Source organism: Geotrypetes seraphini, chromosome 5, assembly GCF_902459505.1.
Source record: "Geotrypetes seraphini chromosome 5, aGeoSer1.1, whole genome shotgun sequence".
NCBI lineage: Eukaryota > Metazoa > Chordata > Amphibia > Gymnophiona > Dermophiidae > Geotrypetes > Geotrypetes seraphini.
Genome location: NC_047088.1, coordinates 248361217 through 248377897, shown reverse-complemented (window position 1 = coordinate 248377897; position 16681 = coordinate 248361217). Strand labels below are relative to the sequence as shown.

Here is a 16681-nt window from a genome sequence, read left to right as displayed (position 1 = left end):
AACAGGTCTAACCCAAAGTGTCCTATTTTTGGCCCTGGACATTTTTATAATGTTCCATTTATTGCAGAAAAATGTCCAAATTGTAAGCCTGCCCTAGTCCCACCCAAAACATGCCCCTAACACACCCCTTGAGATTTAGACAAACTGCGGAGAAAAATGTCTTAAAAATAAGTTTCAAAAATAGCGATTTGGAATTTTTGCAAATAAAAAAAGCCCATTTCTCACACTGTGCCCTTTTTTGGATGTTTTTCTGTATTGAAAATGAGACCCGCAATGTGTTAGGTGCAGCATATTAAAAATATTGAACTTAAATTAGAACTGCAAAACATGTTTCTGTTGTCTTTTTATCCCAATATGTCACTACATGTGAAAAAACTGGCAATCCACATTAATGATTTTTGCATGCCATGCTACCTGGTATGTTACAGCTATAGAATGCACAAATCTTATTTTAACTTGAACGTATCTACACCCGAATTGAGAATATAAGAACATAAGAATAGCCTTACTGGGTAAGACCAATGGTCCATCAAGCCCAGTAGCTCGTTCTCACGGTGGCCAATCCAGGTCACTAGTACCTGGCCAAAAATCAAAGAATAGCAACATTACATATAGAATCTCAATGAATAGCAAGATTCCAGAATCCCAGAGAGTAACAAGATTCTAGAACCCCAAAGAGTAGCAACATTCCATGCTACCGATCCAGGGCAAGCAGTGGCTTCCCCCGTGTCTGTCTCAATAGCAGATTATGGACTTTTCCTCAAGGAATTTGTCCAAACCTTTCTTAAAACCTGCTACGCTATCCACCTTTACCACAACCTCTGGCAATGCCTTCCAGAGCTTAACTATTCTCTGAGTGAAAAGATGTTTCCTCCTATTGGTTTTAAAAGTATTTCCCTGCAATTTCATCTAGTGTCCCCCTAGTTTTTGTAGTTTTTGACGGAGTGAAAAATCGATCCACTTGTACCCGTTCTACTCCCCTCAGGATTTTGTAGACTTCAATCCCTCAGCCGTCTCTTTTCCAAGCTGAAGAGCCCTAACCTTTCCAGTCTTTCCTCATACGAGATGAGTTCCATCCCCTTTATCATCTTGGTCGCTCTTCTTTGAACCTTTTCTAGCACCCATCCCTTGAGTTCTCCTTGTATTCTCTACTTCCTTTGTTCCCAAATCCAACCTTACCGTGGTTGTTATTTGTATTCCTATGTTACTTGTAATTGCATATCTACCTCTTATGTACTATCTCTTCAGTTAAGTCCTGTTAACCGCATCGAACTTCACAGTGTATAGTGATATATAATAAATAAAACCTTATGTTATGTTATGCAGGTGAATGACAAATACACTTTTCAATTAAAAAATTAATTACATTGGTAGATTACAATATCATTTGTCCATTCTAAACTGTAGCTTTTTTTTTTTTTTTTCCCCAAAAAGTGGACTTGGTAAGTTTTGGAAATAAGCCCTTTAGTTCTATAAACAGGGCACCCAGATATTGGACTGAATTCTATATACTGTGCCCAAAAAAACCGAGCTGTGCACTATTCTTTAAACCGTGCCTAAGGGCTCCTCTTACGAAGCTGTGTTAGCGGCTTTATCGCACGGTGACTTTTTATCATGCGCTAACCCCCACGCTAGCCGAAAAACTACCGCCTGCTCAAGAGGAGGCAGTAGCGGTTAGCGCAGCCGGCACATTAGCATGTGCTATTACGCGCATAAAGCCACTAACACGGCTTCGTAAAAGGAGCCCTAAATTTAGGTTTGGTTTACAGACTAGCACTTAAGGCCGGGATCTAAGGCTAACTTTAGGCACAGCCATTTGAACCAGCAGAAAAGTGGAACAACAAAACCTCTTACCTAAAGTTAGGCATGGATGCCTCTTATTCTATAATTATGCAAGTAACTTTGAGGAACACACCCCATCTGCCTAAGACCTTCTCATATCCGAGCCCCCTTTTTGGCACTTAAAAGCTTGGGCATAATAGGTGAAATAAAGGTCCGCTTTCCTGGAGAAGAGGGGCAGGAAAGTATTGCATGCTCTGAGCCAAAGTAGAGATTCTGTTCTGCAGGGAGGCGGGAAGAAGAAGAAAACTCATAAGGCTGAAAGACAAAGAATTGGACCAATTGGATCAGTGCCTGAGATTAAGGCACAGTGCCAGTCACTAAGAGCACTGATGCAAGCATCTGCCAGGACTTCAGTGATAGGAGGGAGAAGGGCATGTGCAGAGACTGACCTATCAAAACAGAGATTCAAGGACAATCAGGAAATGACAGCTGCAATGAACACATAGGTGACCATCTCTGGGAAGAGGTGACTAAAGTAGCAGATTGAAAATGTTAAGAATGGCTATTTTTCATGTCATGGGTCCATAAGCTGCCAGAAAAAGTTACATATTTGAACTTCTGTAATTTCTTAATTTTTTTTTTCACATAAAAGGTTGAGATTTGGACTGGCATATTACAAATTGTTTGCTCTAACATAATTCATTATAACCTCATTTTTTTATTTCTGGTGACTTTAGTTACCTTTTCCTAGGGTTACCTGATTTTATGTATGTAAAATCCGGACCCATAGACCCGACCAGTTCCACCCATCCCCGCCCTGCCCATAGCTCCGCCCCCCTCATTGTGCTCCAGATACAAGGTCGATGCATCAAGTCTGCGCTTGCGGTGTGCCAGCTGCCGCGAAGGGGAATCCTCGTCAGCTTCGGGTGCCGGCATCCAAAAATAAATGCAAAAAACTTTCAAAACATTTTCCACATGTTTTTTGCATTTATTATTGCTGTGTAGGAATCTGATGTTCAAGTCCACATCCTGAAGCAGCTGAAACGGCGAAACACTGGCCACCGTCGATGTGGCAGATTCCTATTTTCAGATAAGTATCTGAATGTTCATTATCTTCAGATTCATAACCGAGTCATTTGCATTGCACAAGGCTACATAGTAGACAGGGAGGAGATTTTTTTATGCTAGTGAGGTTCCCTTTACCCCCCCCCCCAAAAAACAAAAAACAAAAAAAAAAAAACCCCAAAACAAACAAACAAACAAAAAGATAGGTGGGGTTCTGAGGCTTTTTCCTCCTCCATTTAACATGACATAACAGTACTCTTATATATCGCTATAACCTCACAGCTCAGTGCGGTTTACAAGAAAGAGGTCTGCGCATACGCAGTGATAAAACAATTCTATAGTGAAACGTATTCAAAGAGTTGCTAAAAGTTCTTCTTAAAAAGATGGGTTTTTATTAATTTCCTGAAGTTAATATAAGAATAGGAACTGGAAATCAACTTACCAAAGCTCTTATCCCAAAGGACAGCCTGGTAAGCCACATTTCGACTGAAAAATCTCTTATACCGACAACCCTTGACAGCGGGAAAAGCAAAAAAAAAAAAAAATCTAATTTCTCGAACAAGGCGTCTACTATTTGCAAAGAGGAAATGCTCAGAAATATAAGTTGGAATTAAACCAGGTAGTGTCTTGTAACAAAAACACCCAAGTTTGAATAGTATCCTTGATTCAATTTGCAACCAGTAAAGTTTCTAATAGCCTGAGACATGACCGAATCTGAAAAGGTTAAATATCAATCTGACAGTAGTGTTCTGAATAAGTTGTAGCCTCTTAATGTTTTTTTTTTACCTTGAGGTTAGATAAATCAGATTGCAATAGTCTGAAGTAGCTATAATGAAATGATTGTGACATTAAGATAATGGTCAATTACCTCGCCATTTAAACCAATTAACAACAATTAACTTATGCGTAGAATTAAGTTAGGCAATTCTAGGTAACCTTAATGTAGGCACCTCTCATAGAATCAGGCCCAAAATGTCTTGGTTCACCTGGAATGACTAATGCGTTAAAAATAAACCTCAAACACATCACAGTATTTTGGCGATGTTGAAGGCAAGATGGTCCTAGCCATGGGAGAGTCTTCTGGAATCCCGTGACACTAGAGTTCTTGCAAAGAAAAAGTAGATAAATCTGTCATCAAAGCTTACTCTCTGTTGCTGGCAAAGAAGGAGATGTGGGCTTGGTTTTTTTGACCCTTTTCTCAGGGGACTTCGTAGCTTCTGTAGTCGTTGCATCTGAAATTAAACAGAAAAGAAAGTGATGTAAATGCACATGAGTCGAGTCTCTTTCATGTGAAAGGAAGCATTGGAATGAGAGAGCATATGATAAAGTTAAGAGGTGATAGACTCAGGAGTAATAATAATAACTTTATTCTTTTATACCGCCATAACCAAAAGTTCTAGGCGGTTTACACTAAAAAGAGCTGGACAATCAGCGAAATACAATAATACAGTAAAAAATACAAATATTTGTAAAATAGAATTTCAATAATATAACTCACTAAGTAATAAACTTATCAAACAAAGTGGTCTTAATTAATTTCCGAAAACTGCAATAGGATAACATAGCTTGCTGAATACATTTATCTAACCAAGATTGTTGCCTAGGGTCCTATCTAAGAAGGTCTTATATCTACACCCATTAATTTTTGGATAAGCAAATAAGTAGAAGTTTCTAGTTTCTCTTGATGGTCTATGCAACACAAAATGAGGAAAAAGGTAAGTTGGAGACAATCCCAATATCAGCATAAAGCAGATACAGGAAAATCTGAATAATACTCTTGCCTCCAAAGGCAGCCAATGAAGTAAACAATAATACGGACTAATATGGTCGTTCTTTTTTAAACCAAAAATCAATTGAACAGCTGTATTCTGAATTATCCTTAATTTCCTTAGAATTTTTTTGGGTGCTCCTACATAGATGATGTTACAATAGTCTAAAATAGATAAAACTAATGCCTGCACCAGTAGTCTGAACGATAAAGGATTAAAATATTTTTTTATGGCTCTTAATTTCCACAATGTAAAAAAAGCATTTTTGTACCATTAAGTTTGTGTGTTCTGCTAGTGTTAAATGTCGCTCTAGTGTGACTCCCAGAATTTTGATAGATTTAATAATCGGGTAGTCATGACCATTAAGATGAAGCAATGAGTTTTCTATTTTTACAGAAAGGGTGGTAGATGCGTGGAACAGTTTCCCAAAAGAGGTAGTGGAGACAGAGACTGTGTCTGAATTCAAGAAAGCCTGGGATAAGCACATGGGATCTCTCAGAGAGAGAAAGAGATAATAGTTACTGGGGATGGATAGACTGGATTGGCAATTTGGCCTTTATCTGCCATCATGTTTCTATGTTTTTAATTAACCATTTATGTTTATATTATATTATATTATATTATATATATTATATTATATTATATATTATATTATATAAATTAACCATTTATATTTAATTAACCATTAATATTTTTAAACTGTTAAACCGTGATTTATATATTGAGATCATGGATATTTAATTGTTTATTCCCATTATAGTGTGGATTTAATTAACCATCAACATAAAACATGGTTTCCTTTTGGCAGATCTTTCAAGATTCTGCAGCACGAGGTTGCACACTCTGTGGCACATTTCCAAACTCCATATATTTGCATATTAATTTGTGATTTATTAAACATTATTTTAAAAGCAATTTTCTGGCATTTCCTATGAGCCCTGTCACTTTGCTTGTCTCTTTTGCAAGAAAAATATATGTTATGTTATGTTATTTATTTCTTATATACCGCTACATCCGTTAGGTTCTAAGCGGTTTACAGAAAATATACATTAAGATTAGAAATAAGAAAGGTACTTGAAAAATTCCCTTACTGTCCCGAAGGCTCACAATCTAACTAAAGTACCTGGAGGGTAATAGAGAAGTGAAAAGTAGAGTTAGAGGAAAAATAAAAATAAAATAAACATTTTAACAAGACAGCATTGATCTAAATATTTTGGAAGGTAGAAGAGAGGAGAGAAAGGAATAGAAGCATGATGAAGTGATGAAGTGGAGCAAGTAAGTGTAGGAGGAGCGATTGATTAATCTTATTGATTAGTGCTGAGAAGGGATAAGCAGGAGAAAGGAGAAGAGATCTGGGAGAGAGGAAGAGAGGGGAAAGGGAGAAAGGAGAAGAGGTCTAGGGAATGGGGAGAGAGAGGAAAGGAGAAGAGATCTGGGAGAGAGGGAGAGAGGGGAATGGGAGAAAGGAGAAGAGATCTGGGGGGAAGGGAGAAAGGAGAAGAGATAAGGGAGATAGGGAGAGAGGGGAAAGGGAGAAAGGAGAAGAGATCTGGGAGAAAGGGAGAGAGGAGAAAGGATCTGGGAGAGAGGGGAAAGGGAGAAAGGAGAAGAGATCTGGGAGATAGGGAGAGAGGGGAAAATCTCAGCAGAGAGAAAGAAAATGGATTTCAGAAGAGAGATATAGCAAAGGGATCTTAAGTAAAGGGGCAGCTTATAAAATAACTGAATCAAAATACCCAGACAGGTTGTCAAGGTGAATCTAAATCATTTTTACATGCACGACCACTGCTTGATGATATTTAAAGCAAGGCAAGGGAAATCTAACAACAACAACAACAACAAAAAAAAAAGAATGCAGATGGGAGTACTGAAATACAGCACATGAGCTTAAAGTTTCTCTTTGTTAGCGATACTGCATAGGTGTGCTCATTGTAGTATCCACTACTATGCCACGAACATAAGTCCTTAGAAAACTCATGAAAATACATGAGATGGACAGCTGGAGTGCTGATGAAGGATATACAGCTGGCACTTTTCCAGTGCCATTCCTGACACAGAGACTTTTATAATCTCTCTGATCAGCCAGTGTCTGTCTCCAGCAATACTGAGCACCTGACCTTGTACGTCGTACCAAGTCTTATCTGGCACCTCACATGCCATTTATTGTACACACAAAGATGAGCATGACAAAGAGAAGCGTCATCTATCAAAGTGAATGGATAAATATGGGGCTCTTTAACTATGCTGCAATAAAAAAAAACCAGGCTTAGCACATTCTAAAGTGGGACTCTCCTGCATGCTAAACTCATTTTCACCATGGCTGTAAAACAGAACTGTTTCCTTTTTTTATTTTTGCTCGTCCCTACTAATTTTAAGAACATAAGAATAGCCTTACTGGGTTAGACCAACGGTCCATCAAGCCAGTAGCCCATTCTCAAGGTGGCCAATCCAGGTTCCTAGTACCTGGCCAAAACTCAAGGAGTAGCAACGTTCCAGCATCTCAAAGAATAGCAAGATTCCACAACTCCAATGAGAGCAACATTCCAGAGCTGAGACTGTGATGTCATAATGCCTCAGTCCACAGTGCCTCAGAGCCAACCTCATCAGTGATGTTACAATGGCTTGATTGTTCTACACTTGGTACACATAAGAGCATAAGAACAGCCATACTGGATCAGACCAAAGGTCTATCAAGCCCAGTAGCCCGTTCTCTCGGTAGCCAATCCAGGTCATTATTACCTGGCCAAAACCCAAAGAATAGCAACATTCCATGCTACCGATCAAGGGCAAGCAGAGGCTTCTCCCATGTTTTAATGAGACTATGGACTTTTCCTCCAGGAATTTGTCCAATCCTTTCTTTAAAACCTGCTACGCTATCCGCTTTTACCACAACCTCTGGCAATGTGTTCCAGAGCTTAACTATTCTCTGAGTGAAAAAATATTTCCTCCTATTCCCACTGATGCATGGTACTGGCAAAAATATTAATACAGAAGCACTTACCTCCTGCTAATTAAGAAATGGTAAATGGTCCTGCATTAAGTCTTCATTAACCAGTAAGCATGCAGTAATGTGAACATACTAGTTGGTTAATACTTCCATGTCTTCTCTCTGCCCATTCCCTCCCCATTTCATGCCATGTCCCCTCCCCCCCAATAAATACTGTAGTTAGTGCTTGCGAACAGGGACATTGCCTTTTTCAGCACACTAATCCCCTATTAGAGCTTACAAACCTTAGTAAAAGAGGGAGCGAGCTACTTACTATATGAGGATGAATTAACAGGGCTGGATTTATATCTCATGTGCCAAAAGGCACTTCCCTCCCCACCTCTGGCCAGCAGGAGGAGAGAAGTTGGCATTTCCATCCTGCGTTGGCATCCTTTTCTGTGTACTTAATTTTGAAGTCTGAAAAATACAGAGGTGATGGGTCCCATAAAACTACAGGATCCCCATATATTCACACCTTCAAACTAAAGCCATTAGAAGAGAAGGCAGATACAAACTCACACTCCTACCATGTTTAATATGAAATCCAGTCCTGGATCCTTTTTAATAATTATAAAGATCTCAATCTGTATACTCTGGAGGAAAGGTGGAAAAAGGGGAGATATGATAGAGACATTTAAATACCCACATAATATAAATGTGCATGAGTCGAGTCTCTTTCATTTGAAAGGAAAAACTGCAATGAGAGGGCATAGGATGAAGTTAAGAGGTGATAGGCTCAGGAGTAATCTAAGGAAATACTTTTTTTTTACAGAAAGGGTGGTAGATGCATGGAACAGTCTCCCAGGAGAGGTGATGGAGACAGAGACTGTGTCTGAATTCAAAAGGACCTGGGATAGGCAAGTGGGATCTCTCGGAGAGAGAAAGAGGTAATGGTTGCTGCAGATGGGCAGACTAGATGTTTCTCTGTTTCTAATGTATGGACTGATTTAGTCTCTGAATTAATGTGCATAGAGTGGATTCACACACATTAAACATTTTTTATGCTTGTTAATCAAATGTTAGATGTATTAATCAAATATTGCATGTATTACTTTCTGAGGAAGACTTAGGAGCAATGTTAGGAAATTCTTTTTCACGGAGAGGGTGGCAGATGCCTGGAAGGCCCTCCCGAGGGAAGCGATGGAGAGGAAAACGGTGATGGAATTCAAAAAAAGCGTCAAATAAACACAGAGGATCTCTAATTAGAAAATGAATGGTATAAATTAAAGAACTAAGGCTGGTACTGGACAGACTTGCATGGTCTGTGTCCCATATGTGGTGATTTGGTGTAGGATGGGATGGAGAGGGCATGAATGGGAACTCCACTAACTTGGAACATGAGGATGTTATTGGCCAGACTTTATGGTAGATCTCCTGCAAACAGGATGGTTGGATAGGCTGGAGTGAGCTTGGACGGCAACTTCAGCATTTGGAACCAAGGACAATACCAAGTGGACTTTAAAGTCTGTGACCCAGAAATATGAAGGAAGAGACAAGTTAATTTAATCATTTATTTTTACTGGATATAACTAATGGGCAGACTGGATGGACCGTTCAGGTCTTTATCTGACGTCATTTGCTATTTTACTATGAAATGAACCAAAGAAATATCCAACAGTCAGCCAAAACAATCTGAAAATGATCCAAATCAAAGATAAGTAATATCTCTCAGGTAAATGTTGGTGTTACCCCGCAGGTAACTACTGACTTGCGCTAGTATTCTACAATGGATCTGGTACACAAATTGCCCGTTTTAGAATACTATCTTAGAGCTCAGATTTTGGTGCCTAATTTTTAGCGCTCTTTGTAGAATTGCTTTCTATAAGCCCTGTATAGCAGAGAGATGAAAATTCAGATGCCTAAGTTGGCACATGCTCAGTTCCAGTGGCCCTTTAAAAAAATGTATCTGCCATTGCACAGCTTTTTCTAAAATATCTGCAGTCGTGCACACGTATTTGCTGGCATCAGCCATGGAAGCAGCCTTGTTACAAAGATAACACGTTGAAGAAATAAACTCGGGAGGTAGTGGAGAATTCAAAAATGTGTGGGATAAACACATAGGAATCCTGTATGGAAGGCAAGGAACCAGACAAGTTTAGAGGTGCTTAGATGGTAATACAGGTAAATTAAGAAACAAAGCCAGTGCTGGGCAGACTTCTACAGTCTGCGTCCCGATCGTGGCTGGAGAGATTTGGAAGGGCTGGAGTGAGGCTTTGATGACAGCTTCAGTAGTTGGCGAACAAGGCCAGTGCCAGGCAGACTTCTGTGCCCTGAAAATAGCAAGGTCAAATCAAGATCAAGTATGCATTATGTTATGCTATCAGTTTATCTTGTTGGGCAGACTGGCCTTTCTCTGCTATCCTGTTAGTATGTAGCATGGGCTTGGAAGCTTCCACATGGACGTATTGGCAATTACACATAGATATGGCAATTTGGTAACATCCAAGTGTAGATGCCAACACTTTCAAGATCAAGTTCCATTAATTATTTGATATACTGCCTATCATAACAAAAAAAATGTCTAAGTGGTTTACAAAATTAATGAAACTACGGAAACAGGGAAGGCGGAAAGTAACACACATTAAGACAAAGCCCCAAACACATGGGAAACACAAGAAGGCTGTGTAGATGTTTTGGGTGGGAAACTTTATGTTTATGTTATCGATATGAAAAAATTAATTCAGATATATTGGGTCATAATAAATTATGTAAAACAACATGGGGCCCATTAACCAATTTTGTTTACTCTGATTACTTTTATATAGCCTTTATTTCCTATTTGATTTGTACACACATCCAGGGAGGGTGGGAAATATATCTTGTATTATTCCTTGATGTAGTGGAAGGGAGGGGGGGGAAATATATTTTATATGGTTATTAATCGAATGTAAGTGCTGCTTATGATATTAATTGTACGATCTCCAACAAAAATCAATTATTATGAGCAATGGCACTTTATAAAATGAATATAAAACAGAGATGACTAGAGATTTTAGCATATCCAACTAAAAGTATTGGATTATTTATTGAAAAATCACACCGTATAAGGTTCCCATTAGGACGGCTACCACACCATCAGTTTGTGAGGCATTCTGAGGAACATGGTGTGAAAGGCGGTAATATTGGTGGTGGTAACTAAGTGCTGATGAATTAATTGTATGTAAAATTTAATGCACTTTGTTCTTGAATTGAAAATGAATAAAGAATTTTTAAAAAACCCTACACATGCCAAATGTAGATTTTAGTCCTGCCCAAACCACCCCCCCCCCTTGAAATCTCTACATAGTCTGGATTTCCATATATAAATAGCAGCTTTCTGAAATTGTGACAGATAAATATAAATGCCAGTATTTGAAACTGCGAACAGAGCTTCTAAAATAAACTCTCTTTGGCTATCTATTTTGTAAATGGATACCCCAAATCTGAACTCTGTAATCCAATGTAACAAATCCAAGAGTGTCTCCCCGCTCCTGAGAGATTTACACTGGCTCCCCATAAGGAAGAGAATTCAATATAACATTGCATGCATGATCCACAAAGCCATCTGTGGTGAAAACTCCAAAGGACTTTGCACAAACATCACTGTCACAAGCTCCTTTCTCCACTCAAGACCGAAGCAACCATTCAAACTGACTCTCCCGTCCTCTTCACGTGTACTTTGGAAAAAAACTGCATGAATCCACCTTTGCGTTCCAGGGTCCCAAAATATGGAACAACCTCTCACTACACCTGGCGCCATATAAGCAAATACTATATCTTCAGAAAAGGTTAAAAACCATCTTTTCTCCTTGAACCAGTAAAACGAACTCAACTATCTCATAATCTATCCATTCATTGTTCACGATCTCTGATCGAGAATCTTATTGTAAATTGCATTGAATCCTAGTCGAAAGTTGCAGAATAGAAGAAAAATGTATGGTATTGTAGGGTAATCCAAATATGGCCTCATGTCATCAGTAGGAAGATGATTTCCTTGTTTCTTGCACGTTTGTATGAATAAAATGCATTGCTGGGCCATTTACTTCTTTAAAATCATGCCTTTTCAGGCTTCTTTCATCTATAACAGAATGTTGTTCAGTTCAGCAGAAGCCAAATATGGGCCTGGAGGGCCGCCTACGACACTGCAGTCCAAATATGGGGACTAAAGTGAGGCTACAGAACTCACGGCTCAAAACTGACAAAAAAAAAAAAAGGCAAAAGGGTTCAGTTTTCCTTCCCCAAGGTGATAAGGGAAAAACTGTCTTCATTCATATTATTCAGGCTGAGGCGACCTTTTCTTTAGGAACAGATTTAACTAAATCCACGTCCAAGTTGGACGTGGGTCAGCACTTTGAATAGAAGAAAGACAGAGGATGGAAGAATCAGAGAGTGAGAGAGAGAAAAAGGAACTCTATTGTACAACCAAACTGAAGGTTATGTTTTCAAATACAGTGGTACCTCGGGTTTACGAGTGCACCGGTTTGCGAGTGTTTTGCAAGACGAGCAAAACATTTGCAAAATCGGCGCCTTGGAAACCGAGCGTGGCTCGATTTACGAGCGCCCCCCCCCAGCGATCGGGCACCCCCCCCCCGACGCGATTGGGCACCTCCCTGCCGCTTCTTACAGTCATCTGGGCATCGGCACCGGCATGTCCTGTGCTTGGTGCCCGAAGATCGGCCTCCTCTTCTGCTGGGCCTTGAGCATCTGCGCATGCTCAAGGCCTGTGAGTTCAAGTTCTCTCGGTGAACTCGCTGGCCTTGAACATGCGCAGATGCTCAAGGCCCAGCAAGAAGAGGAGGCCGAACTTCGGGCACCGGCACCAAGCACAGGACATGCCGGTTCCCAGATGATGGTAAGAAACGGCGGGGGTGGGCCGAATCACCGGGAGGGGGGGTGCTGGATTGCAGGGGGGGCCTTTGGGGGGAGCAATGCCGGTTCTTGTGGGGGGGGGTGAACGTATCAAAGCGAGTTTCCATTATTTCCTATGGGGAAACTCGCTTTGATAAACGAGCATTTTGGATTACAAGCATGCTCCTGGAACGGATTATGCTCGTAATCCAAGGTACCACTGTATAGCTCACAGTAATAAAAAGTTAACTTCAGACCTACTGTTGGAGACACATATCTTCATAGCAACATCGATACCAAGTTCTCTACATCTATACCATGAGTGAACCACATGAGTGAAACAGGGAGAGACACTAAAGTTCTTCTCTCCATACCCTGGGCTTCCCAGCTTGTTTTGCTGTGGGGATTGAGTTTCAAATTTATTTTTCATGGAAAGAATGCCTAGGGGAAGCATGGGGGCTATTTTTTGCAACTTAACAGCAGGAACAGGTTGTCAAGGGATGTGTATTTGGGAGGGGGCTGGAAATGAGGTAGGGAAGGGGGGAGGGTGAGAGAATGGAGGAGAGGAGACACAAAGCCTAGATCTTTTAGTGACATGCAGTTTATAAATATTTCTCAGTAAATAAAAGCTTTGCTGTTGGCTGTCGCCGTCAGGTCAGATCACTTACCATCCACAAAAACATTGCAAGTACATTCAGTTTTTCCGGCTGGGTTCTCCGCTATGCATTTGTACTCTCCCTCATCTTCAGGCAGGGACTTGTCGACAGTGAGGGAACAAAGGGGCCCTGAGCCAGCAATAAAGAAAAGAAAGAAAAAAAAATCTCAGATGTATTACAGATTTCACAAGCAGTCTATATATTAATAGTTACTAACTTCAATATCAAATCATCACCAAAGTCATCATTAGACAGCAAGATGCAGCACATATATACAGGTGGAGGGGCATAATCAAAACAAATGTCTAAATCCGTTTTGGGCATAGGGCGCTAGTCACTCAAAGTGGGCAGTGACCAAAGTCCATTCTTGAAAAAATACATCCCAAAATTTTAGGGGGGAAAATCGTCTACTTCTACGTCCATCCATTTGATCATCCAGACTGCCATAATGTCTATCTTTATGCTACATTCTTGTCCAAAAAAATGGCCAATTCCCAAATGCCTAAAACAGGGGTAGGCAATTCCGGTCCTCGAGAGCCACAGGCAGGTCAGGTTTTCAGAATATCCACAATGAATATGCATGAGATGGATTTGCATGCACTGCCGCCTTGAGATGAAAATCTATCTCGTGCATATTCATTGTGGATATCCTGAATACCTAACCTGCCCGTGGCTCTCAAGGACTGGAATTGCCTACCCCTGGCCTAGAACAAGACCTTTTGGATATGGGAGGGGCCAGAAAAGTGAAGGACTGGCCACCCAGATATGGCAACAGAGTAGTGAACGTCACAAAAAGGTTGTCACATAAACATCTCACCACAGCTCCTTTGCAGGTCATGGTGAGCCCCCACAAACACCCCCAAAACCTATTAGACCCACCTGTCTACAACCCCAATAGCCCTTATGGCTGTAGGTGCCACCTATTTGGCAATACAGTAGGGTTTGAGTATTTTTGGTGTACTCACATTTTCCATCATGAATGCAGTGGTTAGAGTGACTTATGGGCCTGGGTCATCCTCTCTATGGTTCACTAGCCCACCCCACTACTTAAGCCACCTCTGTGCAGCTCTACTAGGCTTTCCTATGCCAGGTGCTGATGTTCTGGAGGCAGGTATGTACATTTTTATTCCAATTTTTATGGTGGTGGTGGGGGGGGTCAGTAATCACTGGAGGAGTGTGTGGGGGTCTGTACTTTAAGTCTGCAGTGGTTATCTGGTCACTTTGGATACCTTTGGGGCACTTAGACCTATTTTTAGATCACCTAAGTCACAACGTATAAGTTCCATCCAGGCAGCCTCGTAAAACTTTCGATTATCCCTGCAGTACGACTAAGTCTAGGTCAGCCCACATCCCGCCCTTGCCACTCCTTCAAAAACACCCCTTTCTGCTCTGGGTGCACAGCGGGATTCAGAGGCCTAAAACATCTCTGGATACGTCTAAAAACCCGTTTCGATTATCAGCACTTGGATGACCTGTCTTTTAGGTCATCCAAGTGCCGATCTGGGCGGGTTTTTAGATGTATATCTGTTTCGATTATGAGCCCCATAAACTTTAGAAAACTTGACCAAGGCCAACACTGTAATTAATTAGCAAACCTATCAGTCGTACATGCTAATTTGCCACCTTAAAGATATAACATGGAAATCACCGTAAGTGGGTGTGAAATAGGTGGGGGCCGTGCCTTGTAGTTTACATGGATGACATTACCGTGCACTCACTGCTAACGTGGTACATAAGAACATAAGAACTGCCATCACCGGATCAGACCCTGGGTCCATCTAGTCCGGTGATCAACTCACGCGGAGCCCAGCCAGGTGTAACCTGGCGAAAAACTTAGTCACCCGTAACCCTCTATGCCCCTTCCGAGGAGATGTGCATCTAACTTGCCCTTAAATCCTAGAACGGTGTGTTCCGCAGCAATCTCCACCAGGAGAGCGTTCCAGGTGTCCACCACTCGCTGTGTGAAGCAGACCTTCCTGGCATTTGTCCTGGGCTTGTCCACCCTCAGCTTCAGTCCATGACCTCTTGTCTTAGTCACATTTGACATCGTAAATAACTTTTTGTCCTGCTCTATCTTGTCGATTCCTTTTATTATTTTAAAAGTCTCAATCATATCCCCTTGCAGTCTCCTCTTCTCAAGGGAGAACAGTCCCAGTTTTCTAAGCCGTTCTTCGTAGTTCAAGTTCTCCATACCTTTTACCAGCTTCATTGCTCGCCTCTGCACCCTCTCGAGCAGTATATCTGGTCCAAATCCACTTCTAATGTGGTGAGGCTGTCCTCTATTTCTCCCTTGAGATCTATGTGCATGTACTGCTTTCAATGCATATTCATTGGAGAAATCCCCCAAACCTGACTGGATTCGGCCCTCGAGGAGGGACTTTGGAGACCCCTGGCTTATGGGATAGCACTCAGTGCCGGGATTCGTGCTTAAGTTTAGGTAAGAGGATTTACACCAACTGAACCCTGGTAGATATCCTCATGCCTAAGTTAGGCGCGGATCCTCCTTATTTTGCAACACTGTGCACAAATTGTAGGAACACCCCTGATCCGTCCACGGCCCTCCCATGGCCGCATCCCCTTTTCAGATCCACATATAAAATTTACACATGGCTCCTGCCACCTAAAGATGCATGTGTAAATTTAAACGTATGACAATTAGCACCAATAATTGGTTCAACACTAATTGGCTTGTTGGGTAATTAAATTGTATGTGTGTATTTGTAAGCATGCCCAAATTTATTTATCTGTTTTTAAAATTTATATTCCACCTATCAACTAGGCGGATTACAAATGAACATACATAAAATGAGACCTACATAAAATACAAATTCAACTAAAAAACATTCTAAAATACAAACTCAGTAAAAAATAAATTCAGCAAATAAAAAGATCCTAGGAAAAGTACATTAAAGCAGGAATTCCTTCTTCATAGAAGGCTTTTACAAATAAGTTAAGTTTTCAATAGTTTTTTTGAATGATACAAAATAATCTAAGAGGTCCATTCAATGCATGCCACAATTTTGGGTCAGCTAAAGAAATAGCCGACATCCAAGTCTTTTTATAATGCACTTCCCGGACACATTTGAGTGAGAGTTTCATTGCCGATGGTGAATGCAATGTATGGGTTGGAGCATAGTTTTTCAGGGCCTGGATCAAGTATTGTGGTGCTTCCCCATAAAGAACACGGTGTATGACTGTCAAGATCCTATACTCAATGCGATAGGCAACCAATGTAGTTGTTTCAGTACTGGAGAAATGTGCTCATAATGAGTCACCCCTGTGATCATCCTTGCAGCTGTATTTTGCACAACCTGCAAGGCATGATGTACCCTTGCTTTTGTAATACCCAGAAATAAAGCGTTACAAAAATCTAATTTTGTAATTACAAGACTTTGGATCACTAGCTGGAAATCCAGCATTGGTCTTAATCTGGATAGAGTTCTCATTTGTATAATGCACTTTTAATAACCATATATAAAATTAGGTGGATAGTGTGTAAAGTTGGGTGCTCAATTTAGAGTGGTGTGCACAACCTAATTGAATAATTGGTTGTTATTTGGACTTACCAGCAAATTGTTGGCTTAAATTGGTATTAC

At 40.6% G+C, this 16681-nt stretch overlaps 1 protein-coding gene across 3 annotated transcripts in view; it reads right to left on the bottom strand.

Moving 5' to 3' along the window:
- MYLK (myosin light chain kinase) overlaps window positions 1-16681 on the bottom strand; it is a 607164-nt gene that overhangs the window by 174458 nt on the left and 416025 nt on the right. For all 3 annotated transcript variants that reach the window (XM_033946557.1, XM_033946556.1, XM_033946555.1), the window contains exons 18-19: window positions 13098-13214; window positions 3993-4079 (exon numbers count right to left, since the gene is read on the bottom strand). In XM_033946557.1, coding sequence (XP_033802448.1) covers window positions 3993-4079; window positions 13098-13214 — 204 coding nt within the window. The remainder of the gene's footprint in view (window positions 1-3992; window positions 4080-13097; window positions 13215-16681) is intronic.